Source organism: Ictidomys tridecemlineatus, chromosome 12 (genome assembly GCF_052094955.1).
Source record: "Ictidomys tridecemlineatus isolate mIctTri1 chromosome 12, mIctTri1.hap1, whole genome shotgun sequence".
Lineage (NCBI taxonomy): Eukaryota > Metazoa > Chordata > Mammalia > Rodentia > Sciuridae > Ictidomys > Ictidomys tridecemlineatus.
Genome location: NC_135488.1, coordinates 36747803 through 36774588, shown reverse-complemented (window position 1 = coordinate 36774588; position 26786 = coordinate 36747803). Strand labels below are relative to the sequence as shown.

At 43.4% G+C, this 26786-nt stretch overlaps 1 protein-coding gene across 11 annotated transcripts; it reads left to right on the top strand.

Moving 5' to 3' along the window:
* Window positions 1-1352: 1352 nt before the first annotated feature.
* Window positions 1353-26786, top strand: Lman2l (lectin, mannose binding 2 like). 11 transcript variants are annotated; one of them, XM_040270752.2, is made up of 9 exons: window positions 1353-1580; window positions 2450-2499; window positions 5913-6030; window positions 6833-6915; window positions 19434-19466; window positions 20577-20738; window positions 21017-21131; window positions 24902-25021; window positions 25344-26786. In XM_040270752.2, exons 1-9 carry the CDS (start codon window positions 1394-1396, stop codon window positions 25484-25486), a joined length of 1011 nt encoding a protein of 336 aa, XP_040126686.1. In that variant the 5' UTR covers window positions 1353-1393; the 3' UTR covers window positions 25487-26786. The 11 variants fall into 11 exon arrangements, with proteins under 11 accessions (XP_040126686.1, XP_005339646.1, XP_077884619.1 ...); XM_005339589.5 differs by having other exon boundaries at window positions 1354-1580; window positions 2450-2568; XM_078028491.1 differs by lacking the exon at window positions 1353-1580 and adding an exon at window positions 3423-3503 and having other exon boundaries at window positions 2450-2568.

Sequence of the window (26786 nt, the reverse complement as noted above, 5' to 3'; positions counted from 1 at the left end):
ATAATTCCAGTGACACACATTTTAATAGATATGTGTACAGCCTTATTTGAGTCAGGTTGTGAAGGGCCTTGAATGCTATGCGAAGTAGATTGGATTTTATCCTATGTTAATTGATGGCCATGAATGGTTTTAAAGCCAGGGTACCACATAAATAGAGTCACTGCAATTCCTAATGTTTGTCACTACACATCATCAGCTTTGTATGGAGTAAGAGATAAATGGCTTTGACAGCTTTAAAAAGTTGAACCCCTATAAATCAGTCTCATAGCATATTTCTCTTTTAAATATACTTATGCTCAAGAAAGAAAGAGTTAACTGTGATGAAGTCTCCTGGGAAGCCACAGACACAGATCTGACAAGGGCTGTGTAGAAGATGTGCATGGAGCGCATTCACAGCTCAGGGGGTAGTACAAGCCCTAGCTTGAAGGCCTCCAGGAGGAAGTGGACTGCTGAAAAGAAGAGGGAAGTGAGCGGGGAAGCTAGAAAACCGTATGTGGAAGTGGGCAGTAAGGCCAGGGCAGACAGCTTTGTGTGCCAGGCTGAATCTCCCCTCTGAGGATGATGACTAACCATCAATCACCAGTCAATGATGATGATGAGAGAGTCCTTACTACGACCTATCAGGGACTATTCAAGGAGCTCTACTGATATTGACTCATTAATACTGACAATAGCCATGTTAGAGGCTTAAATCATGTTGGTGGCCATCTGAGGGATGGTGGCTTAGAAGATCAGTCTGGACACAGGTTATTATGGCTCAGGAAAAAGAAGAAAGGAGGGATGAAAAGCAAGTGAATGAATTAATTCGTGTGTTTTTAATTATTTTACACTTGTGGTTTTGTGTTACGGCCCCGGATATCTCGGCAAACGTTTTATTTGCACTAGTAGAGAATGCCTCTTCCGCTGTTGTTGGGCGGAGTTTCTATAAACGTCATCAGGTTAAGTTGGTTCGCAGTGCTGTTCTTTGGTAAACTTGACAATTTTCCAGCTACTTCATTGTGGATTTTTCTATTTCTTCTTTCGGTTCTACATCCTCCTGACAGCGCAGTAAAATATTGTGACACAGATGGTAGAACGTTTGCTTGGGGTCGGAAGAAACGTTTTTCTCTCTTTAAATTTACTATAGAATGCCGAAACAAAACGGAAATCCCTACGTCACCCCACAGGCCTAGAGAAGCTCAGGACAAACGCAAAGAAGGGAATCGGGACATTCGGCTACGCCCCTTTCCTGGGTTGGCAAGGCAACTGATACCCAAGCCAGCCAATCGGTGAGAGGCTCACCTGTGGGGGCGGGGACGCAACAAGAGCCAATGGGACGCGGGCCAGATGGTTCTATGGACCAATGGGTTGGGCGACGGGGCGGGCTTTTGATGAAGGCACGGCGGTGAGAAAGATGGCGGCGGCTCTGAGACCCTCTGAGTGGTGGCAGCGGTGGCGGCGGCGCTTGTCGGCTTGGGATGGGTCCAGGATGTTGCTTCTTCTCCTCTTATTGGGGTCTGGGCAGGGGCCACGGCGAGTCTGGGCGGGTCAAACGTTCGAGTACTTGAAACGGGAGCACTCGCTGTCGAAGCCTTACCAGGGTGAGGCGCCCGGGGCGAGGTGGTCTTGCAGGGGGAGGGCTTCGGGACCTGAGCTCGTCCGTAGTGAGGGGGCCGGAAAAGGGCTTCGTGGTCCGCAGGAAACTGCCGGCGGCGCTTGGGAGCCCACAAGGACTCCCGCCACGTTTGAGAGCCACAGGTCCGAAGGACAGGGGTCCCCCGCGCCTTTCCCGAGCGCTGGAAGTTTCTAGTAGGTCTGGGTAGGGCTCTTGGATGCCACCAGCCCGAGGCCTGGACGAAGGGGAGCTCGGAGTTGGACAAAAGGAGTGGGATGGAAAAAGGACAGAGAATAGTGAGGAGTGATTGAGCACCATTAGCAGTGAGCCAGTGTCAGGACGGAGCTGTGGATGTGTTAGAAATAAAGCATGAGAAAGAACTGGGGCAGAGCTTGGCCAGAGTGAGAAAGATGATTAATTTTTGTTGCTGGTTAAAACACCTGCTTTTTTCAAGGGCAGGAGCCCTAGTGTTGAAAGAGGCTGGTTAGCTTTGCTCAGTTTAGGGTTCATAGTCCCCTAAGCGGTAGCTTATCCACCAGAAGATTGGTACTGTTAACAATAAAGAGGACAAATCAGTGGCATGTGCCTCTAGGGACAGCTACTCCAAAGACAGGCAGAAGGATCCTTTGACATGAATTCCAGACCAGCCTGGATGAGCAACATAGTGAGACCCCAAATAAAAAAGAAAAAGAAGGAAAGAAAGAAAAACAGCAACAGCAAAAAAATTTATTAGTGCATTAGTGACAGAAGGTGGAAGATCGAATCAGATGAAATAGGAAAAAGAAATAAGCTCCAGTTTTTGTGTGACTTTTTGTATTGTTGAGGAGTGTGAGCTGATCTACTTCCTTTCCCTAGGTGTGGGCACGGGCAGCTCCTCACTGTGGAATCTGATGGGCAATGCCATGGTAATGACCCAATATATCCGCCTTACTCCTGATATGCAAAGTAAACAGGGTGCCTTGTGGAACCGGGTGGTAAGAATCTTTCCCTCTTGTTTTGGTGACCCAGAATGTTTTGAAAAGTTCAACAATGGCATATTGACTTAATTTTACTGTCTATTCCCAGTATTCTGTCATCAGTAGATGTCAAGGATCATCATTTCAGAGATTATGGTGACCTTCATAATAAAGAAATCAGCTACTTAGGAACATGCTCTCTTTTGTCCTTATTACAGCAAATAAGTCATTTTGAATCTGTTTTTAGGAATGTCTTTTATTCCTGATTGACTCAATAGTACCACTTCTTGGAGTTTAATGACTCTTATATCCTATTAAATTTGTAAAGTAGAAGAATGCTTTCTTTTCCCCCCCTTCCCATACCAGGGATTAAATCCAGGGAAACTTGGCACTTAACCACTGAGCTACATTCCCAACTCTTTTTATTTTTTGAGACAAGGTCTCGTTAAATTGCTTAGGGTCTCGCTAAGTTGTTGAGGCTGGCTTTGAACTTGTGATTCCCCTGCCTCAGCCTCCTGAGTCACTGGGATTTTAGGCATGTGCCACTGGGCCCCAGTGAAGGGAGTGCCTTTTAAAAATTTATCCCAGAGCTGGGCTTGGTGGAGCTCACTTGTAGTTTTAGCTACTTTGGAGAATGAGGCAGGAGGAACCCTCGAGCTGGGGATGTAGTTCAGTGGTAGAGTGCTTGCCTAGCATGTGCAAGGTTCCACCCCTTGCATGCATGCATACATAAATAAATAAATCCAAACTTTACCCCAGTAGCTTTCCCTTGTTATTTCAGTTTGAAGAGTCTAATTTAAAATTTTATTTTCATATGAAAGTCACTGAGAGCTGTTGGTCATTTTATCTGTCCCTCTCTGGACTTTTTCTAGCTACATTGTCTTCCTTGAGGTATGGTGGCAAGAAGTGAATGCAGTATTCCTGGTGTGGCTGCACTGTGATTTTGTACAAGTGTAAGATGATGCTTTCTTTTTGGTTTCCAGGCCTCTCTCTAAATCCTTTTAAACTATATGACTTTTGGGGATGACTTTGGCATCCTTTGATATGTTCTCTTGGGCTCCCATAAATGAAGAAAAAAAATCTTACTTTTGCATGGCTTTTCTCATTAGTTATAGATGAGTGAACCTCAGAAAAGAGAACTTTTTCTTTTCCCTATTCATTTTCTGGAGCAGAGAATTCTAAAGGAGCAGAGGGGGTAAGAAGTTTCTCAGTGAGTTATCTGTGCTAGTTGGCCCCATAACCCAGATTTTAGTGTTGAGCTCATTTTTGAACAGAGTCTAGAGCATGGTAAAAGATTTAAAGGGAAATTGAAGTACTTGAATTATGAATCCAGCTATGTCACTGACCCATCGTGAGTTCTCCACAGGTTATTTAACCTCTCTGTTTTTAGTTTCTTCATCTGTCAAATGAACTTAATAATAATCTATTATACTTGCCCACCGGAGTTGTTGTGAGAATAATGTAAGACAAAAGATGGGAAAAGCCTTTTTTGAAAGCTAGAATGGTTACAGAAATATGTATTGTTATTACATCTGTTAAAATTTTCATTTTTGGGGCTCTTACAGGTAAATAATTGAATTATGTTCAAGGCTTATACTTTGCTGCAGTCTTCTTGTCTTTCTACATAATTCATTTAACAGCAATTATATTCTAGGATCTAGTTCTCCTACCCTTTTTTAGATTTTTAAAAAAAATATTTATTTTTTAGTTGTAGGTAGACACAGTACCTTTATTTTAGTTTTATGTTGTGTTGAGGATCAAACCTAGTGCCTCACACATGCGAGGCAAGTGCTCTTCCTTTGAGACACAACCCCAGCCCCCCTTTTTCAGATTGTTTGATACCTGTTTTTTACTACTTGTCCATCAGAATGAGCAGTGGAGTTATTTCTGAGTTATTTGAATAAAGGATCTCAAAAGTGACTGTCTTTTGGATTCAGTGCCTGGGTTCCACCCCGAGATGTAATTGGAAAAGGGTGCAGCTTGGTCATGGAGATTTTAAATAGCTCCCCTGGGAGAATCCACCAAGCAGCAGAGTTTCAGAACCACTGTTGGACATAACCCAGAACAGTATGGCACTGTGCCACAAGAGGCCAAGAATCAGTGACAGGTATCTTTTGGCCTATTATGAACTTCTCTGGCCCTCTTCTTAGGGACATAATATCTACCTACTAATAAATCTGTGGATAGATATCTGTCACTGAATTTCACCCTTGCCCTAAAATCTAAATAAAACAGCAGAGAGATAAGAGCTCAAAGTGATAAGACATGGACTGGGCTCTTCAGAACAGGGTAAGCTATTGGGGATTTCAGGAATCTTTGCAGAAAGCAAAAGTATTCAGTTTCATTTTGTCTTTGTTCCCCTAACACTAATGCTTTTGGAAAATATCCCAAAAATTAAAAACAAAAACTGAAAATGGTCAAGCAATGTGTTGCTCAAGGCCAGAACAGTCTGTTTGGAAAGCCTTTGGCTGAACCCAGCTGGTCTGCTTTTTTCTCCCCTTCTTCCTTCACAGTGGACTCAAACCAGGAGCTTCTCTAAGCCCACATATTGTACCCACTCTGGTTTTTCCTTGAAACTGTTCAGCTCTTCAGAGCACTTAACCATCTGCTTGCCTCTTCTACTTTTAAAGGTTTTGAGACACTATGCAAAAAGAGAACAGAAGTCTGATTACACCTATGTCCTTAACGTGTCATCACTAGAGAAGCTGTCCCAGTGGTGGGAGTGGTATTCCCCTCTGGTACCTTTATGCTTCCTGGTCACACCATGAAGGTTTGGGGACTATAGCTCACCCTTCTTGTGGGAACTCAGGCTTGCCCCTCTGCTTGGCAGAGGGCCAAATCTAGCTAATTAGAGTTGTTTGTAGCATCTGCTAATTATTCCTGGAAACCTTTGCAAAATGACTTAGCTTTTCTTATTCCTTTATAGTAAATAAGGCTTTGACCATTCTTTTAATCTCAGTTTTTTAGAGTCTTTCTTCAGAGGAATGATCTCAAATGCAAATGAATATTAACTTAGTCATCTGCTCAAGAGGCTGAGAGATTGCTGTGTAGATGTAGGATCATGGTAGTCTAACTTGTCTTTTCCAACTGTGGAGTCCTATCTAGTTTCTGTTGGGAGATGCTGAATATAATTAGGTGGTTTGTTCACTCTTCATATTAAATATCTTAAACAGTCGCATAACTTGATGCTTTAATTTTATGATGCACACACATCAAAAGCCTTAGATTTCAATTTTAACACTTAGCCTTATTACCTACATTTATGTTTTCCAAGTCTGTAGACTGCTGCTGAGGACTTGAGGGTTTTCGTATTTCGTACTTCTTATTGATTCCAGCATCTTTTTTTTTCCCCCCCACTTTAGCCATGTTTCCTGAGAGACTGGGAATTGCAGGTGCACTTTAAGATTCATGGACAAGGCAAGAAGAATCTGCATGGGGATGGCTTGGCAATCTGGTACACAAAGGATCGAATGCAGCCAGGTATTGGGGACCCTGAGTTGCTCTTGTGTGGGTGTGACAGGCCTGCTTTTTCCTGTGCCCTCTTTTTGAGAAGGCTCCACCCTACAGTTTTCCCTCTGCCCTTATGTCTGTGGATGCACACTGGCCTGTGTAGTCTCCAGAATGGGGTGGTTCTTTATTAGCCCTTATTAGCTGCGTAATAGCAGCTGACCTTGACTCATCCTGGGGGTGATTTCTTGCTTGCTAGTTCCTTCTGTGTTTCCCTGTGAAGCCTGGCCCATCAGCTGAATGGCACTGGCTCTCCTAAGCATTGATGACTGGTGAGCTGATTTCTTCTGGCACATTCAGTGAGTGCTCTCAGCACTTCTAAGTCCAGAGAAGAGTTTTCTGTTTTCCTTGCAGTGTGGAGCCATTGCTCTAAGTAGATGGCAGGCTCAACCTGATTTGACCTGATCTCTTTTGTAATAAGAAGTAGAACTTGGGAATTCATTTCTCTCTTGAGAGCATAATCTTCACCAAGTGTTTGTGAAGCAGAATTCTGTAGGGGCACCTGAACAACCAGTTTGGATCAGGGAGCTGCCATAGTGCTAAACGAGGGTTGTAGTGGCCTTTTCTCTTTCCCTTCCTTCAGTAGCAAACAACTAGATATTTACTGGGCCCTTGGTACAGGCCATGCACTTTGCTTGGTGCTTGCACGTGTTTTCTCGTCTTGAGAGGCCTGGGAGTCATTTGAATTTCACTTTTCCTTCATCATTGTGAGATATTATTCCTTTATCAGCCCTTGGCTTTATTTCATTGTTCATCATCTGTTCTCTCTCTCTAGGGCCTGTGTTTGGAAACATGGACAAATTTGTGGGGCTGGGAGTATTTGTAGACACCTACCCCAATGAGGAGAAGCAGCAAGAGGTAATGGCAAGTGTCAGAGCCTAGGGCAGCTGCACTGACATTACAGTTCTTTCCCTCATAAGTGTCGTGCAGGAGGGAACTGAGGGAAGAGACAGTGAGGGGTTCTTCATCTGTTGGAACTTCAAAAGTTAATGTCCTTGTCAGTATTTTTTCTAGAGAGAACTGTGATTGCACAGTCCTCTGGGAATAGCTGTCATGAATGGGCACTTTTTCTGTGGTGTTAACAACGTTCTGTCTTATGCACATTAGATAGCCACTGAAATTGAGCACATTTTGGCTGCTAGTTCAGCACCAGAGCAGCTGAATTTGTGTAACTCTGCTCCCCTAACTTTTACTCCCATCACTGCTATGCTCTCTTCTGCAGCTTGCTCACCCTTTCCAGCATCTTTTTCTTCTTCCTCTTTTCAGACTTGAGCAGCAGTTCTTACCTACCAGAGAGATTATAAGTAAAAGGAAATTGATATAATCCTGGCATTTTGATAGAACCCAGTACCTGGCCATTGGCAGAGCTGCTTGCTTTTTATGAGTTGACCCTAAGCATTCTTTGATACTTCCATATACTGACAGCAGGCTTGTACTTTCTCTGTCATGTGATGCTGCTATCAGATGGTGGACAAATTATTATGGCAAGTTGTCACTGGATATCCTGTAGGTAAATAATGCTTAACAAGAGGGGATTATGGGGGCTGGAGTTGTTGGCTCAGCGGTAGAGCGCTCCCCTAGTGTGCATGAGGCACTGGGTTTGATCCTCAACACCACATAGAAATAAATAAATAAAAATAAAGGTGTTGTGTCTATCACAACTAAAAAAATTTTAAAAAGAAGAGACACTTGTTTAAACCCATTCTGCCCCGATGAAATGTTTACTAAATAAATGTTAAAAAAAAAAAAAAAAAGGATTAGGAATGGAAGAAGAGGTGACTTTTTTTGTGGCAAAGGTTTATTATGAAAAATATTAAATGTGTAGAATGATCATCATTATATGCAATACTCAGATTCAGTAATTACATTTCCCACAGTGCTCATCTTAGAGGGGATGGAATGAAGTGAGACCTCAGTTAGGGAGAAGAACCTTTTGTTGTGGGTCAGTTGAGAGTTCCTTCTTCATGCTCCTTCTGGCCTTCTCTTCGTTCCACATACATCACTTTCTAGGTGGCAGACCCTGGGAATTAGTGAGTAAGACCAACATGGTCCCTGCACTTTAGCATGGCCGGTGGTATGGGGAATCTTGGGCACCATGGGACCCAGGAGGAGCTCTAACCTTGAGTGGAGTGGTGGTAGCCATGGAGGGCTTCCTCCAGGAAGTAATGTTTACATTGGAGTCTGCAGGATAAGGAGGGAAAAGTGTTCCTTAAGGGGCTAAGGTTGCAGAGGGGAAGAGGAATGTGAGGAGGTAAAGGAGCATCTGAAAGGGATGAAGCTAGAAAGAACAGCAGGGTCAGCAGTCTTGCCGAGTTGCACGATTCCAGGGCAGCTGTCCATGTTACTTCCTTTAGTGTTCATACACTGGCTGTTTATGTTACAGCAGCTTCATCATGTACTGCAGGAGGCCTGCTTCTGAGTGGAGGTCTGGACATGATTGTAAAGGGGCACGTACACTAAGGGACTCTGATAAGGGGAGAGTTAGGACTAGATTCGTAATCTTGCTGACAGCAGAGTCTTAGTGGTAGTTAGGAGCCCATAGTAGGCGCTTCAGGGCTTGATGGGAGTTTTAAACCTGGTTCTTCCTGTCTCTGTTGTCTTTGTAGTACTGAGGATTGAAGTCATGGTGGTCTACCAGTGAGCTACATCTCCAGCCCTTTTTATTTTATTTGGAGACAGGGTCTTGTTAAATGGCCTAGGCTGCCCTTGAATTTGTGCTTCTTCTGCCTCAGCCTCCCATAAAAAAATTAAAAGGGCTAGGGATGTAGTTTAGTGGTAGAGCATCCCAGGTTCAATCCCCAGTACTAGAAAAAAAAAAATTCAAAAAGCAATTTTAGGCTGGGCTCGGTGGCGCACTCCTGTAAATACCCAGTGGCTTAGGAGGATGAGGCAGGAGTATCATGAGTTCAAAGCCAGCCTTAGTGAGGCACTAAGCAACTTAGTGAGACCCTGTCTCTACATAAAATACAAAATTGGGCTGGGGATGTGGCTCAGTGGTCAAGTGCCCCCGAGTTCAATCCCCAGTAGCCTCCCCTCCACACACACAAAAAAGTAGTTTTATTTCTATACATCTGTATGCTTGGAATGGACAATCCAATAATGAAAGTAAAACAATTCTGCCTACACTATTATCAAAAAGAAGTGTTTTAACAGAAAATTTTTGACAATTACAGAACACTTTTCGGAAAAAATTACAGAGGATCTGCTGGGCATGTGGTGCATGCCAGTAAACCCAGTAGCTCAGGAGGCTATGAGGCCAGTCTTGGCAGCTTAGTAAGACCCTTAGCAAGAAAAGAAAGAAAAAGAAAAACATGGCTGAGGCTATAGCTCAGAGGTAGAGCACCCTGGTTAAATCCCTGGCCAAAAACAAAAAGGAAAAGAAGAAGAAGAAAAGAAAGAAAAATTAAGGAAGACCTGAGTAACAAGAAAGACATGCCATGGCATGGATTGGAAGATTTGGAATTGTTAAAATGGTAATGCTACTCACATAGATTGGTAGGGTTTGTTTTGTTTTGTTTTTTAAATATTATTTCTTAGTTGTAGGTAGACACACAATATCTTCATTTCTTTCTTTCTTTTTTTTTTTTTTTTTTATTGTGCTGGGGATTGAACCCAGTACCTCACATGTGCTAGGCAAGTATTCCACCACTGAGCCACAATCCAGCCCTGACTGGTATTTTTAATTCCTGTTGATCAAAAATTTAGTTGGCTTCTTTGTAGAAATTAACAAGCTGATCCTATAATCCATAAGGAAGTTCAAGGGACCCAGAATAACTGAAATAATCTTGAATAAGAATGAAGTTGGAGGCCAGTCATGGTGACACATGCCTGTAATCCCTGCTACTTGGGGGCTAAGGCAGGAGGATCAGAAGTTCATGGCTAGTGTGTGCAATTTATCAACTCTGTCTCAAGATAAAACAGAAAGCCCCAGGCATGGTGGAGTATACCTGCAGTCACAGCAATTTGGGAACTTGAGACAGAAGGATTGCAAGTTCAAGTCAGCCTCAGCAACTTGTCGAGGCTCTAAGCAATTTAGTGAGACTGTGTCTCAAAGTTAAAAGAGAGTACTTGTCTCGCATTGTATGAGGCATTGGGTTGGATTCTCAACAACACATATAAACATACAAATAAATAAAATATAAATAAATAACAACTAAGAAAATGTTTAAAAAAAAAAAAAAGATCTGGGGCTGTAGCTCAGTGACAACATGCCCCTGGGTTCAGTCCCCAGTACCAAATAAAAGAAAGGTTGGGCATGTAGCTCAGTGGTAGAACACTTACCTAGCATACCTGAGCCCTTGTGTTCAAGCTCCAGTATTGTAAAAAAAAAAATGAAAATAGAAATGTATCAATGGGCCGGGTGCGGTGGTGCATGCCTGTAATCCCAGTGACTTGGGAGGTTGAGGAAGGAGGATCACGAGTTCAAACCCAACCTCAACAACTTAGTGAGGCTTTAAGCACTTGGTGAGACCCTGTCTCTAATAAAATATAAAAAAGGGGGCTGGGGATGTGGTCGGTGATTAAGTGTCCCTGGGTTCAATCCCTGGTACCAAAAAAAAAAAAAAAATTATCATGGACCTAATTTAAAAATTAAAACTAGAACCAGGTATGGTGGTACATGCTTGAAATCCCAGCAACTCAGGAGACTAAGGCAGGAGGGTTGCAAGTTCAAGCCCAGCCTTAGCTACTTAGCAATTTAATGAGGGCCTGTCTTAAGTTGAAAGGGGCCGGGGATGTGGCTCAGTGGTTAAGCACCCTAGAGTCCAATCCCCTGTAAACCCAAGCCCTCCAAAAAAGTTTAAAACTCATTTTTCATGACCTTGATTAGGTGATGGTTTCTTAGATATAACAAAAAAAAAAAGAAAAGAAAAGAGAAGAAAAAATACATTGACTTTATCAAAATTAAAAAACTCACGGGGCTGGGGTTGTGGCTCTGCAGTAGAGCATTCAAGGCCCTGAGTTTGATCCTCAGCACCACATAAAAATAAATGAAAGTATTGAAAAAGAAAAAAACAAAACTTGTGTACATCAAGAAAGTGAAAAGTCAACAACACATGGAATGGGAGAAAATATATATACATATCTTGTTAGGGACTTTTTTCCTGGAACATATAGCACTATTACAACTCAAAAAGAACCCAGTTAAAAAAATGGGCAAAGTATCGGATTAGATGTTTTTCCAAAGATAAGCAAATGGCCAACAAATACATTAAAAGATACTCAAGATCATTAATCATCAGGGAAAAGCAAATCCACCACAATGAGGTGTTTTTCCACATCTACTCAGGATGGCTAAGGTAAGAAAGATTGATGACCTGTGGTGACAAGGGTGTGGAATGATGTGGAACTCGGGAACACTGCTAGTAGAGATAGAAAAGGGTGCAATTGCTTTGGAAAGCAGGCCTTTCTTTCTTTCTTTCTTTTAAAGAGAAAGAGAGAATTTTAAAATATTTATTTTTCAGTTTTCGGTGGACACAACATCTTTATTTTTATGTGGTGCTGAGGATCGAGCGCAGTGCACTCCGCATGTCAGGCGAGCGCGCTACCACTTGAGCCCATCCCCAGCCCAGCAGGTATTTCTTAAAATGGTTCAAAGATAAATATAATTTAGATGATGCAGCAATTCCACTCATAGGTCTATACCCCAAAGAAATGAAAACACATCTATAAAGAAAGTTAAAAATGAATGTGCATAGCAGCCACAAGGTGGATACATCTCACTTGTCCATCAATTGATGAGTGGATGAAATATATTTATACAATGGAATATTCAGCAATAAAAAGAAAGGAAGTATTGATAAGTGCTTCAATATGGATAACTCTTGAATCAAAACATTTTGCTAAGTGAAAGAAGCCAATCACCAAAGCCCTACTTATTGTTTGATCCCATGTATATAAAATGTCCAGAATAGGCAGATTTCTAGAGACAAAAAAAGTGGATTAGTGGGTCAAGAGTTGGGGCACTTGGGTGGGTGGGAAGATGACTCTAGTGGGCACAGGGTTTCGTTTTAGGGTGATAAAACTGGTTATGATAATAATTACTCTTAACTCTGCATGTACTAAAAGCCATTGGATTATATATTTTAGGTCTATCAAGTGGTATGTGAATCATATATCAGTATTCCTGTTATGAAAACTGTTGATTAAAAGAAGACCTGACCATCTTTTCTGATGCCCGACCATCTTTTCTGATCGTCTCTTCTTGGCTTTATGAATTCATCAGCTGATGGTCATAAGTGGCTTGTTAGTGAGAATTGCAGGGAACTCATTTGCATTCTTTCAGTTGTCAAAGTAATTGTGAGAGACTTCCTGTTGATGAGACCACAGAAATGCAGCCCTTGGCGGGCTTGGCCCTCATTCTCTGTGAGACCTTTGGGCCTCACCCAGTGGATGCAGAAATAGTTGGGGTGAAGAGGCCTCTGATCTTCCTAGGTCAAGTATTGCTTGAGGCACTCCCCATATGTATGTTTTTGATGTAATGAATGTTTTTACTCTGAATTGGGGGAAAATTAATATTACTTTGTTGTCCAGTTTAAAAACACATTGTGCAGGCCTGGGGCTATAGCTCAGTGGCATAGCACTTGCCTAGCATGTGGGAGACACTAGGTTTGATCCTTAGCACCACATAAAATCAATAAAGCCATTCTGTCCATCTACAACTACAAAAAACATAAAAGACAAAAACACATTGTGGTCGAGTGGTGGCATATGCCTATAATCCCAGTAGCTCTGGAGGCTGAGGCAGGAGGATCAGAAGTTCAAAGCCAGCCTCAACAACTCAGCGAGGTCCTAAGCAAATTAGCAAGACCCTGTCTCAAAACTGAAAATTAAAAAAGTACTCAGTGGTTGAGTGCCCCTGGGTTCAATTCCTGGTACCAAGAAAACCAAAACCAAAATAGCAACAAAAAATAAGTAAAAACACAGTGTGGGTGGGATGTAGCTCAGTAGGAGAGCCTATGTTTAGCATTCTTGAGGCCCTGGTTTTGATCCCCAGCACCCACATCAAGTATTTATGTTGGTGAAGACTCCTGTCCCACTTTGGTCTTTTTACTGTTGGCAGAAAGAGTCTTTACATCATTAAAAGAACTCCATGACTTCTTACATTGACTTGTTTCACCCCATTGCATGTGGTTTAGAATTTTTATTAGTGGTAGGTGGAGTAACACTTTCCTGCAAGAACTCTTAGAAGTCAGGCCTGTAGAGTACATGTGGGCAAGACTAGAGTGGAGGAGGCACTGAGGCTGGACTTGGCTGGTGAGAACTGGCTTTGGAGGGAAGTGTAATGGCTTTCTTCTGTTGGAAGACAGGAAGGAGATGTTCCTTGTCTGAGAGAAGGCAGGAAGAGGAGGAAGAAAGCAAGAGCTGGTGCTCTGGATGGTATTTTGCTCTGGGTCAGTCCTCACCTTTGGGGTTTGGTTGCATAGAAAGATGCACACACACATAGGGGATGACATTTAATTTTAGGAGGTTTACATTACCCAGAGTACAACTATAAAGAGGATCTTTTGTTCTGTACAGTTGGTAACTCTTCATTAACAAAAAGGATTCATGTGTATTGAAATGATGGTAGCAGCGAAATTAGGCCATATATATGAGGCTGTGTTCTGGTAGAATTTGGCCCTGGTAGTAATATGGGTGGTTGGGTTATGAACTTGAACCTAAAATTAAAGTTTCCTAGTTTTGGAGTACTCTGTTAGTCCTCAAGTTCCTTGATTTGGGATTGTTCTAGTGGGGCTACAACTATGATAAATGAGATTAAAATGATTCCCTTAAATTATTGCAATGTTCAAGAAATGTGATGATCTTATGGCAGTTAGTGGGCCTGGGAGTACCACTTTTCCATGTCTTCCAGTTGTGATAGAAAGGCAGTGATCCAAGGGAAGGCGGAGGGAAGAGGTGAGGGAAACTAGAATAGGTTGAAAAAGAAAACTGTGCTGTGTTGTTGTTTTGTTTTTTTTTTAAAGAAAAATGTCCCATCCCATTCTACCTATTGTTTTTTTTAAAAACCTTCTGGGGCTGGGGCTATAGCTCAGTTGGTAGAGTGCTGGCCTCATGTGCACAAGGTCCTGGGTTTAGTCCCCAGCACTGCATAACAATAACAACAACAAAAAAAAAATAAAAAACAGCCTTTTGGTAATTTTGAAATTTTTCAGACAGAAATGTTGGAGTATGGTGAAAACTAGATTCAGATTTATCTTTTTTAATTTTGATAATGTTTCAGACCTACAGATAAATTATAATAATATGACAATTCTGGAATGTTCTTCATTTAGATTCCTTCAGATGTTAAGTGTTTTACTGCTTTTGCTTTGCTTTTTTCTTTTATGTGTGTGTGTGTGTGTGTGTATGTGTGTGTGTATTCGTGCATGTGTGTCTATTTTCTTCTTTTTTTTTTTTTTTAGAGAGAGAGTGAGAGAAGAGAGAGAGACAGAGAATTTTTAATATTTTATTTTTCAGTTCTCGGCGGACACAACATCTTTGTTGGTATGTGGTGCTGAGGATCGAACCCGGGTCGCACGCATACTAGGCGAGCGCGCTACCGCTTGAGCCACATCCCCAGCCCCTATCTTCTTCTTAACTAGCTAAGAGTACCTTGCCTTCGTGGTGCCTTCTTAATCTTAATTACATGGGTTTTTCCTAAAAATGAATTCTCTTATATTGCAAGATGATGAAAGTAAAAATTTAATAATAATAACAGTGCTGTTATCTAATATTTTAAAAAAAACATTTTTAGTTGTAGATGGACACAATACCTTTATTTCATTTATTTATTTGTTTATGTGTGCTGAGGATCAAACCCAGTGCCTCACATTCGAGGCAAGCTCTCTACCACTAAGCTATGACCCTAATTTATCTAATTTTTATGCCCTATTCAGATTTCACCAGTTGTCCCATTATGTTCTTTACAGCAAAAGGAACCCAGGTCATACCTTGCATTTGGTTGTTATGTTTCTCCTGACCTTTAATCTGGAGCCATTCTGCATCAGTTTTTTGTGTGCGTTTTTTCCTTTTTCTTTTTCTTTTTGTACTGGGGACTGAATCCAGAGGTGCTTTTCCACTGAGCTATATGCCCAGTCCTTTTTTATTTTTTGAGACAGCACCTCATGTAAGTTGTTGAGACTGACCTCAAACTTGTAGTTCTCCTACTTCTCCAGTCACTGGATTGCAGGAATGTGCCGTTGTGCCTGGCAGTTTTCTTTGCATTTTAGGGTATTTTTTAGACCCTTGTCCTTTTTTTTTTTATTTTTTTTTTTAATAGTACATGTGAGACTTTTTTTTTTTTAATGTTGATAGGAAAATGAAGCATGGTGATTGAGTCAGGGCTCTGGAGCCAGACTACTAGGTTTCAGATCCTGATTTCACTACTGAATGAATACCTGTGTCCTCTTGGACAAGTTTTCTAACCTGTGAACTGGGGATACTATTGCTGCCCACTAGGTTGTGGCAATTTAGGGAATACAGGTGTGTTGGGTACTGAGGCCAGTGCCTGGCACAGTGCAGGCTGTCAGTCAATGCTGGCTGCTGTTCATACTGTTAAGGGGATTCCTCAGGAACATTTTGCAGACATCTTGGCAGTAGTACTGTGGCACCAGTCTCTCCTCCTTTCCCATCCTTCTTTTCTTCACATTGGCATTTCAGAGAGCAAATGGGCAGCTTAGCAGACTTAAGTATGGCTGGTCTGAAAGAGAGAGGCTCTCAGATGCTGGTTCATAAACTCGTGCTGTTGGCAACAGCTTTTCACTGGCCCAAGAATCAGAACAGTGCAGTAATTTTGCATAAGAACTAAGAGTATTCAATTGCTGCGTTATGAAGCTACATAGTTCCTTTTCATTTTTGGTTTAAAATGACCTTTTGTAAAATGGTGTGTATTATCAATGATTGTTTTGTTATTATTATATATCAATATATTTAATATACTATGAAAACAAAACACTGAGCTGATTACTCTTCAAAATGCTTTTGGAAATTTTACTGATTCATGACAGCCAAGGGTTTGAGAATTACTGCCCTTAATGAATGTTGGACATTGAACTTTGTATCTAGAAATTTGTCAGTTCAGCTGTCAATTGATTATTTATTGACTTCTTCCTGAATGCCGACGCTGTACTAAATGCTTAACACATTTCATCCTGTGGTTAAACCAGTGAGCTGTACAGGATTTTCTTCGTTTCCATTAGAATCTCAAAGAGGTGATGGGGTCCACACGGGTTATGTAGCCATTAGAACAGCATGCCCTGATCACAGAGGCTTTGTGTGCTGTTTTTCTTTCTTTTTTTTTTGTTGCGGTGGGAACCAAACCCAGGGTCCACATGTGAGACAGGTGCTATGCCATGAGCTACACCACCAGCCCATCTTTTTTCTTTTCTGGTTTGAGGATTTAACCCAGGGGTGCTTTACCACTAAGCCACATCCCCAACCCTTTTATATATTTATTTATTTATATTTTGTAGATAGACACAATACCTTTACTTTTACTTATTTTTGTGTGGTGCTGAGGACCGAACCCAGTGTCTCACACGTGCTAGACAAGCACTCTACCACTGAGCTACAGTCCCAGCACCCCTTTTATATTTTTTATTTTGAGACAGCCCAGCTATGTTGCTGAGACTTGCCTTGAACTTGCGATCCTCCTGCCTCAGGCTCCTGAGTTGCTCTGATTTGGGTATGCATCCCTGTACCTGGTTTAGTCTATCTTTTTTTTTTTTTTCCTGGGGGTGGAGGAGAGTACTGAGGATTGAACTCGGGGCACTCGACCACTGAGCCACATCCCCAGCAGGGTCTCACTGCTTAGTGCCTTGCTTTGGCTGAGGCTCTCTTTGAACTCACAATCCTCCTGTCTCAGTTTCCAGAGCTGCTAGGATTGCAGGTGTGTGCCACCATGCCTGGCAGTCTATCTTTTTTGTATCTAAGGGTTTACATCCTGTGTACTTGGGATCCATGGAGTTTTTAGCACTGAATCCACAAGCTCATTCATTGTTCAAACAACATGCATTAGAGGCAAAATTATCCTCTAAAATGATCCTGTAGTGACCTTGTAATACAAAAAGTCAAAAACATTTCTCTACCCTGCAAATCATCATTTGGACAAGAGGTGGGAGTTCCTGACTTCTGGTGACTCTTAAATTAGGAATGAAATTACCACTTTGCCTGAATTGGTGTGATTTTTTCAACCTTTGGTTCTAGCTACAGACTACTTTCCAGGGGGAAGAAAATCTACTATGGTGTGAAATTAGTGGCTACCCAAGAAACATTCGGGAACTTCTGCCTAGGGATGGAAAGTAGGCCAGCATTTAACAACTAGCTACTAATGTGGGGTTAAAAGTTGATGGCAAGTTGTGAATTGCTGAAGCAGTAAAATGACATCTGTGGAGCCATGGGGCTATGACTGTGCAGCACTTCTTTGGCTGCACATCTTTGTGCTGTGGTGCTTTTTACAAAATATCTACTCCTGTGCCCCATTCTAGACCTAATGAATGAGACACTGACTAGGGCACTCACATAGGCGTGAAGATGGAAAGCTCTCCCCGGTGATCCTGAAGTGCTGGTTATACCTGGTGGTGGTCACACAATTGGATGTCACACCATTCTTGGAAAGAGTAAGGTACTCTCAGGCTGAAGGTCGCTGTCCTAGGTACTCTGTAAGGTTGAAGTTTAACCTTTTTTTTTTGTACGGGGGATCAAACCCAAGGTCCAGGCCATGCTAGGTAAGCACTCTATCATTGAGCTAGATCCCCAGCCCTTTTTATTTTGAGAGGGTCTTGCCAAGTTGGCAAGGCTGGCCTGGAACTTGCAATCCTCCCTCCTCAGCCTCCCCAGTAGCTGAGATTATAGGCAGACACCATGGTACCTGGCTTAGCTTAAATTTCTGATGGGGGTGGGGGTGGCACTAGAGGTGATACAGGAAGCAAGCTGCGGGGACATCAGAGCTCTCCAAGATATTTCCCTTCTTTTCTTTAATTGTTCACTGACTTTGTGAGTTTTTTCTCAGAAGTCCTTTTCTATATAAACTGCATGATATGCTTGCAGTTCTCTTGTCACAAATCATAGTGTAGAAGAGTAATTTTATGGCAATTTAATCATCTGGTGGTTGGCTGCATGCCTTTCTGTATCCTGTACTGGCACTGGCGTAAAAACAGCTGGGGAGCTGCTCTGGGGCCTCCCCCTGACTCCTTGGTGTGGCTCCTGCCCCTCCTGACCTCGGCCACTTCCTCATTAGCTCAGAGAACACTTGTCATCTTTGAGTTCCTCATGTTTGCCAACCTCATGCTTCTTGTGCCCCATATCTGGTGGTGGCCTCCCTCTAAGTACTTGGTCTCAGTTCAGGTGTTGCTTCCTCAGAGAGGTTCCCACGTCAGCCTCTGTCATGTTCCTACGTTATTTTCATCATAGCATTTATCACCATCTGAAAACATTTTTTATCTGCTTATTGTTTGTTTCTTTCACTTAAATGTCAGCTCCATGAGAGCAGATCCCCATCTGTCTTGTTTTCCTTTGGACCCTGGTATCTGGAACAGTGCCTGGCTGGTGCTGGATGCTCACTGAGTACTAGAAGAAGGAATGCTTTGTGGTCCGCACCCTTGCCTACCTTTCCCACAGGGCAGGACTCAGTTGAGTCTGTGTAGCTTTCTCTTGATGCTGTTCCTTCAGAGCGTGGAGGCTGTCTGGAACAAAGCTTGAGATACCCTCCAGCCTGAGGATCTGCTAGGTCTTTCCTGCTGTGGTGCTCCCACAGGGCTTCTTCCTTGCCCATGTGTTGTGAGAATGACAACAGTTGTTTGAAAATAAACATTCATTGGCTCAATTTGAGGGTGATTCTTTTGGATTAAAGCTGATTGATAGTCCCTCCAACAGTGGGGTTTTTGTCTTCTGGGCGAGAGTTGTATCTCAAGACCCTGAGTAGCAAAAGACATCTTGAATTTAGAATTTAGCCCTGTTTGCCTTTCCTGTCTCCCTCTTGCTGTGGAAATAAAGTAGTCTAGAAGCAGACAAGTTTGTGACTGTCTGACTCCCAGAGACGCACATAGGTAGGGCCTGTCTGGCCAGTGGGACACTTGTGTTTTATACAGTTCCTTCTGAAAGCTTCAGGACCCTTAGAATTAGAGGTCTTCCTAGTGGACTCCTTTTACAATCGGATGACAGGATCAGACCTTCTCAAAAAGATGTCCAAACACTTGTGCATATGACTTTGCATATAGTTTGAGGGGGTGCCAGGACTTGCTGAATGCCCTTCATGGAACCTAAAATTCTGCTTGGGGATTTCAGTTTGTTTGTTCATCCACTGCAGCTGGGTCAGCTCCCCCATGGCTGCTGCTTTCTGACTTGGTCTTCTGTCTTCTGTGCCCTCTCTTGTCTAATAACCTGCTGGACCCTCTCAGGCCCAGAAGAGGCGATACTCTCCAGGAGTCCAGGTACTCAGTTCTTGACCCCCCACCCCCATGGCCATCCCTTATTCCCTTGTGTCCATCCAACATTCGTTTCTGCTTAGAGTTCATGTGGCTGTTGTCTCAGGGGTCCCCAGTCTCTGGTCCCGACTGCATCTCCACCTTGCATGTTGACTGAGACCGCAGGGAACTCACCCACAGAGTGGCATGCCTCATGTTACCTCCCCTTCATCACCCTGTCTCTCTGCGTTGCCTTGGCATGGGGCTTGTTCTAGAAGGGTTAGTTTAACAATTTTAAGGAAGAATTGGTTCCTGCAACTCTGTTAGAGGTCACTGGTGTAGATGGGAAACTGGGTTATGGGGAAGCTTTTAGTTTTTCCCCTGTGGGTGGGGGGAGGGGACTCTTGCCCTCTCATGACTAGCATTATTGGAGGAAGTTATGTGTGGACAAGGCTTAACTGGGCTGCAGAGCCTTTTGACTAAGAACAGTCATCGTGGCTGGTTAAGCCTGTCCAGCAACTGGGTTCTGGCAATGTGCTTTCTGAGTCTTAATCCACTTAGCATCATATGCTGCTTGTAGGATTTTAGAATTTGAAAGGAACTATCCTGAATAGAAGGATTTCCCTGCCAAGTCAAGTAGGTATTTTCAAAATACCTGCTGTGTGCAAAACACTTAGCTGGGGAGTAGAGTGGGGGATGAATGGACTGAAGTGAGGATCTGGGAAGAACCATAATAAATGGTTATTTTGCTCCAAGAGGTAGTGGAGAGATAGGAATATATACATAAAATAGGAACCCCGGATATTGGATAGTATGTAAGTGCCAAATGGCGATCTCTGGGAGGAATTGAACTAACTCCAGAATCTCACAGGGGCCTTCCCAGGCCCACCCCAGATCAGGAACAAAGAGAATTACTGAAGGTAAGTAAGGAGCTCATGGCTTCCTAGGTCCATGTCCCACGAGTGTCCCACGAGTGAATGTTTGACTGTGGGTGCTCTGGGGCTGCTAATGAGGAACAGTGGTCATCTGGTCTGCTGAAGAAGCTCCGCTTGTAAAGTGCAAAATTCCTGTAGCAATGTGGGCATTTCCAGGAGTTCCTCCTCCCTCACTGTGTCTGCTTTTCCCTCTGTGTCCCAGCGGGTGTTCCCCTACATCTCAGCCATGGTGAACAACGGCTCCCTCAGCTATGATCATGAGCGAGATGGGCGGCCCACAGAACTGGGGGGATGTACAGCTATTGTCCGCAATCTCCATTATGATACCTTCCTTGTGATTCGCTATGTCAAGAGGCATCTGACGGTGAGTTCCTATCGTGGACCAGTTGGTGATATGAGCTGTCTTAATCCTGTTCCTGTGGCCTGTCCTTGATTGATTTCTTTTTTTTTTTTAATTTTTTTAAAGAGAGAGTGAGAGAGGAGAGAAAGAGAATTTTTAATATTTATTTTTTAGTTCTCGGCGGACACAACATCTTTGTTGGTATGTGGTGCTGAGGATCGAACCCGGGCCGCACGCATGCCAGGCAAGCGCGCTACCGCTTGAGCCACATCCCCAGCCCTGATTTCTTCTTTTTATTCTAGATAATGATGGATATCGATGGCAAGCATGAGTGGAGGGACTGCATTGAGGTGCCTGGGGTTCGTCTGCCCCGTGGCTACTACTTTGGCACCTCCTCCATCACTGGGGATCTCTCAGGTACTGCTGTGTGCATGCTTTATTGGTCCTGACTAAGGTTTATAAGTACCCAGACCTTTATGAGGCCCTCTCAGAGGGGAGAGCCTGACCGGGAGGCAGAGCTCTGAATGCTACATTCTCACATCCAGATCCCTTCAGAACCCAAGCCAGGCTGTTCTGGTATAGTGGCCTCCAGGAGATGGTGGGTGCTAACACCCAGAATGTTTGCCTCTGTAGCCGGCTGGCTCTTTTGGCCTGGGTGTTGCACACCGTGCTTCCCTGTCTCTTCTACCTGCTTCTGCTGTTAGGCCCTCTCCCAGCACCTGCTAGTGTGCCCAGCTCCCCTTCTCCTAACAGCTGCTCCTTGCTGGGTGCAGTGTTGCATACCTTTAATTCCAGCAACTCGGGAGATGGGGGCTGGAGGATCACAAGTACCAGGTGAGCCTGAGCAACTTAGTGAGACCCTATCTTGAACTAAAAAAAATAAAAGGGCTGGGGAGGATAGTAAAGCACCCCTAGTTCAGTCTCCAAGGGGACTGAAAAAACCAAAAGACAAATAAAACAAAACCCCAAAGCTGCTCCTTAACTCTGCCATCCCCCTCTGACTGACCCCCAGTCTCCTTTTGCTCAGACTTTTAGATGTGTTGTGTGTATAGATGCTTTTCATTCCTAGTCCTCAGTCTCCTTCCCAGGCTGTTCTCAGACCTGTGTCTCTACCTTACTGTCACACTGCTCTCACAGAAGTTACTTCTAATCTCCTTGCTACTTGCAGTGCTCTGTTCCCGGCCTCTGTCAGCCCACGTACTTACACGCTCGGGAACTTGCCTTCCTTGGCTTCTGTGGCATCAGCAGTGCCTGGTCCCACATTTCTGTCTTCTTTGGTTTTTCTTCCTCTCTGTGCCCAGTCATAGCTTCCCTTTGTGCTCGTTCTTTCCCTTGTCTTTAGCCCCAGTCATAACATCTTTTGGGAAGAGATAAGGAACCGAACTTTGGGTTCTTTTAATTACTTTATTATGGATAAAGCTTTATTTTTAAATAGAACTTTCTTGAGGAAAAATGGAAAGACAAGTGCTCACCTTGGAACAGGCAGTAGCCTGTAATCCCAGTGGCTTAGGAGGCTGAGGCAGGAGGATCGCGAATTCAAAGCCAGTCTCAGCAAATTGAGGCCCTAAGCAACTCAGTGAGACCCTAATAAAATATAAAAAGAGCTATGGATGTGGCTCAGTGATTGAGTGTCCCTGAGTTCAATCCCTAGTATCCAAAAAAAGAAAAGGAAATGTAGGCTCATGAGGCCAAATCTCCGAGATCTTCCAGTTTTTCAAGAGAAGCTATAAATGTGGATTTTTAAAATAAAATATTTGGATTTTAAAATCCCTGGAAACTATTTTTTTGTTGTTGAAAAGAAATCAACTGTATTGAGGTATGCTCTCCAGAGACCAAACTGAAGAGTTTTACAGATACTTGCACCTGCATAACCACTTCCCAGTAAAGATGTGGAACTTGCTATCACCTGTTGGGAGTTGCAGTTCCATGTGACCCTTGGCAGTATTCCTCCCACCCTGGCTCCAGGCAGCCTTTGATGTGCTTTCTGCCACGGAGATTCATTGGGCAGTAGGGATCTGAATACTTTTCAGGCCAAAGCTGTGGGACAAGATTAACCTCAGCACAGGGATGGGAGGCCTGGCTTGAAATCACTGCCTTGTGTTTTCCTTTGAGCTCATGGGTTTCTAGGTTGACTCCCTGATATACTTTTTTTGGGGGGGTGGGGGTTCTTTTTACTGATAGACTTTTTTATAGTTGTAGATGGACACAATACCTTTATTTTATGTATTTATGTGGTGCTGAGAATCGAACTCAGTGCCTCACATGTGCTAGGCAAGTGCTCTGCCACTGAACAACAACTTCAGCCCTGATGTACTTTTTTTTTTTTTTTGTAGTTGTAGATGCACAGAATGCCTTTGTTTACTTTTTTATGTGGTGCTGAGGATCAAACCCAGTGCCTCACGCATGCTAGGCAAGAGCTCTACCACTGAGCCACAGCCCGCCCCCTCCCCCTCATGTCCTTCTTAACAGGAAGTTGTTCCCAGCTGCCAGAAAAGGCAGGAGAGGGAATTTTTTGTTTATCCTAAGGAGGTATTTGCCTTAGGTTTTCAGTGATAATTCCTAGCTTAGTAAGTCTGTATTTTCTGCCTATATAAAACTCCTAAATGCAAATTGTGTTTATTCTAAGGCCTTTCTTGTTGGCATCATCTCATTTGTTGTACAGTGGCTTTCTGAAAAGTGCAGAGACATTGTTGAGACATTGCCCATCTCTCTCATGCCCTTGCATTGTGAATAGCATTGCCCTGGCTTTTTATCCTGTCCCACAGTTTAAGCTCAGCTCTGATTAGCTAAAACATTTTTCCAAATAAAGCCAGTTTTATACTAGCTAAGAATCTGCTAAAGATTTTAGCAGTTTATCCAGGTACAGTGGTACATGCTTGTAATCCTAGAGACTTGGGAGGCTGATCCAGGAGAATCACAAGTTTGAGGTCAGCCTCAACAACTTAAAATCTGTCTCAAAAATAAAGAAAAAGGAAAGGCATGTAACTAGTGGTAAACCATCCTGAGTTCAAGCCCTTAGTACCAAAAAAAAAAAAAAAAAAAAAGATTTTAGTAGTCCAAGCACCTATCAGCTATGGATGGTATAATAATAATAGAAATGACCAGAAATTCAAACCCCAGTCCATAACCAACTTTAAAGCAATAAGTACCCCTCACACTTACATTTGTGCTCTCTTCATACCAATTCCCACTGAAAGGAACACAACTTCCTCAAGAAACGGCTGATGCCAAGTCTGAGACAGGAAATGTACAAGCCTGGAACTTTCCAGAAGAGTGAGGAAAATATCAAAAACTTCTGGATTCATTTAAAAGGACTCGGGAGCCAACTTGAGTAGTTCGCACTGACAAAGATGGGTCGAGTTGAATATTAGGAAAATAATGCCAGTGCATTGAAACAAAATACTTTTAAATCTGTGAGTTTATAATGATGCGTGAGAAAGAAAGAGAAATCTAGTTTCTAATTCCTTGATCTGGTATATTAGGTACTGGCAATTAGGATCTGGTATGTTAGGTACTAGTAATAATTCCCCGGAGCCATGGAGAAATAGGTGCATCCGGAGGGACAGTGTCTTCCATGCCAAACTATGTTCTGCCTATCTCCCATAAACAGCTGCCAAGAGACCTTTTCCTGCTCCATCTGTGTTTGCACCATGTGTATGATCTTTAACAAGGGAGAGCTACAGTGCTCTCTCTCCCCCCTCACTCTGGTAGAAGGTTTTAGTTATGGTATGGCATTTAATTCTCATAAGATTATCTCTAAATTAATTATACAAGTAATGAATGTTTGTTGGTAAAAATACAGAAGAATATAAAATATGCCCTGTCCTCCCCATCCTTATTTTTAGATGAGAAGATGAAGAGGTTTCAATTTTTTTTTTTTTTTAATAACTGGGGATTAAACCCAGGGGTGCTTAACCACTGAGCCACATTCCCCAGCCATTTTTATTTTTTTTAAATTTTGAGACCATCTTGCTGAGTTACGTAGGGCCTCGCTAAGTCGCTGAGGCTGGCTTTGAACTTGGAATCCTCTTGCCTCAGACTCCAAAGTCATTGGGATTACCCCAGCTCAATTATTATTTTAAGGTCACTGCTAGTTAACCATGGATCAGAAACTTGAACCAAGATATTAATTCTGAGATGCCCCATTTTCTGGTGGCTAGAATAAGCTTTCTTACTTTGTCTTATAGATAATCATGATGTCATTTCTCTGAAGTTGTTTGAGCTGACAGTGGAAAGGACCCCAGAAGAGGAGAAGCTGCATCGAGATGTGTTCTTGCCCTCGGTAGACAATATGAAGTTGCCTGACAGTGAGTGCGGAGACCTGGGGAGTGGTCCCATGGGGGCGGAGGCTGCCTGAGGTCGAGGTGCCTTGCACCCTCAGCATGCAGGGCGGTGTCCTTTCTCTGTAATTGGTCTGAAGAATTCAGAGCACTTACCTTGCCTTTCCATGTACCAATGAACAGCAGGCGTAGTGCTTCATTTTAATGTTGAGCCATCTGGAAGGGAGGAGTGTGAGCTCTAGCTCTTTAGAAGTGGGTATGGGAACCTGGGGGCTAGGCCACCTGTTAGTTGCCCCTCGCCACTGAGTGGGTGGCATGTTTCTGATGAGCTTTCCTCTTGCTTCTTCAGTGACGGCCCCACTGCCGCCTTTGAGTGGCCTGGCCCTCTTCCTCATCGTCTTTTTCTCTCTGGTGTTTTCTGTATTTGCCATTGTCATTGGTATCATACTCTACAACAAATGGCAAGAACAGAGTCGAAAGCGCTTCTACTGAGCCCTCCTGCTGCCACCGCCTCTGTGACTGACACCCATGAGGTGAGAGCAGAGCAGATGCTGGCCTGAGCTCACAGTCTGGCGAATCTGTTCCAGTCTCCAGCATCTGGTCAGGGACTGTGTACTGTCACTGGAGCTTTGAATGCAAGAACCCTGTATTCCCGTGGTCATCCATGGGGACATCTAACCTGGTCCAAGAAGCCACTCACCCCAGGAAAATGCTGCTGTGATGTGCCTTTCCCTGCAGTCCTTCCACTTGGGAGTGAAGAGGCATGAAAAGAATACAGCTGTCGTGATGCCACGATCACAGAACAGGATTGGACAGCCCAGGCTTGGACTGGACTCAGCAGGCCTTTCTCCTTCGGTTTTGAATCCACAGAGAATAGAAAACTGGTAGCTCACCTTCTGGACATGTGTTTATTGGGTTTTGCTTTTTGCCCAAGCTTCTATCCACCCAAGGAGCTTTCCTTGGAAACCTGGGTGGAAACTTTCCTGCTGCATCCTTCCTATGTGCCTCCCCTCCATTTGTAGTCCTCTGTATCTGCCACCTAAGCTGGAAGAGATGTTTGGATTCCTCTGTGTTGGGGCTGCAGAGCAAACTTAGCTCTCTGTCCCTCATTAGGTGACCCCAGGGCTCTCTGCTTTGGCTCAATTTAGCCTTTGTTTTCTAGTGTGGGTCTTGGTTTGGTTTGTGTGTGGGTGCCCATCCTAATCAGCTCCCTTGAGGCCATTGGTCAAATTTGGCAGAAAGTTAGTGTGCAAGTCAAGGGGAGCTTTGAAGACTTCATGGACACCGTGAGATGGACTGTGAACCTGACTGGGTCCAGGAGAGAGACAGCAGCATTTATCATGTGGTCTGACCACTTGGAGATGTTTGTACAGACTTTCTGGAACCTGTTTAGCTGCATGTTTTATGTTTATCATGATGTTTAGAATTGCATTTTGAGTGTCAGAAGTGTCAGGAAGCTATCTTATTATCTGGGCTTAGATCTTCTCCCTAAAGGGAATTTGACTTTCCTTAATGGAGAAGAAATAGCTGCTGTTCTCATGTTGCAAATCTGAGAGCAAAAGATCCTCATCATCTGTGCCTACAAGAGTCCCTGGTCATTGAGCAGCTCAGCCCGGGTGCTGTCCTCTGGGTGTCAGCTCTGTTCCACTGCCTTACCTGACAAGGGGTCCCACCTGTCTGCCCTGTGATTCAGTTGGTGGTGACAGGCCAGTCTCCTTGGAAGGCCTGGAACTCCTCTCCTATGTACCTCTGAAGCCCGAGAGGAGTTCTTAAAAGTGGCTCCTAGAACCAA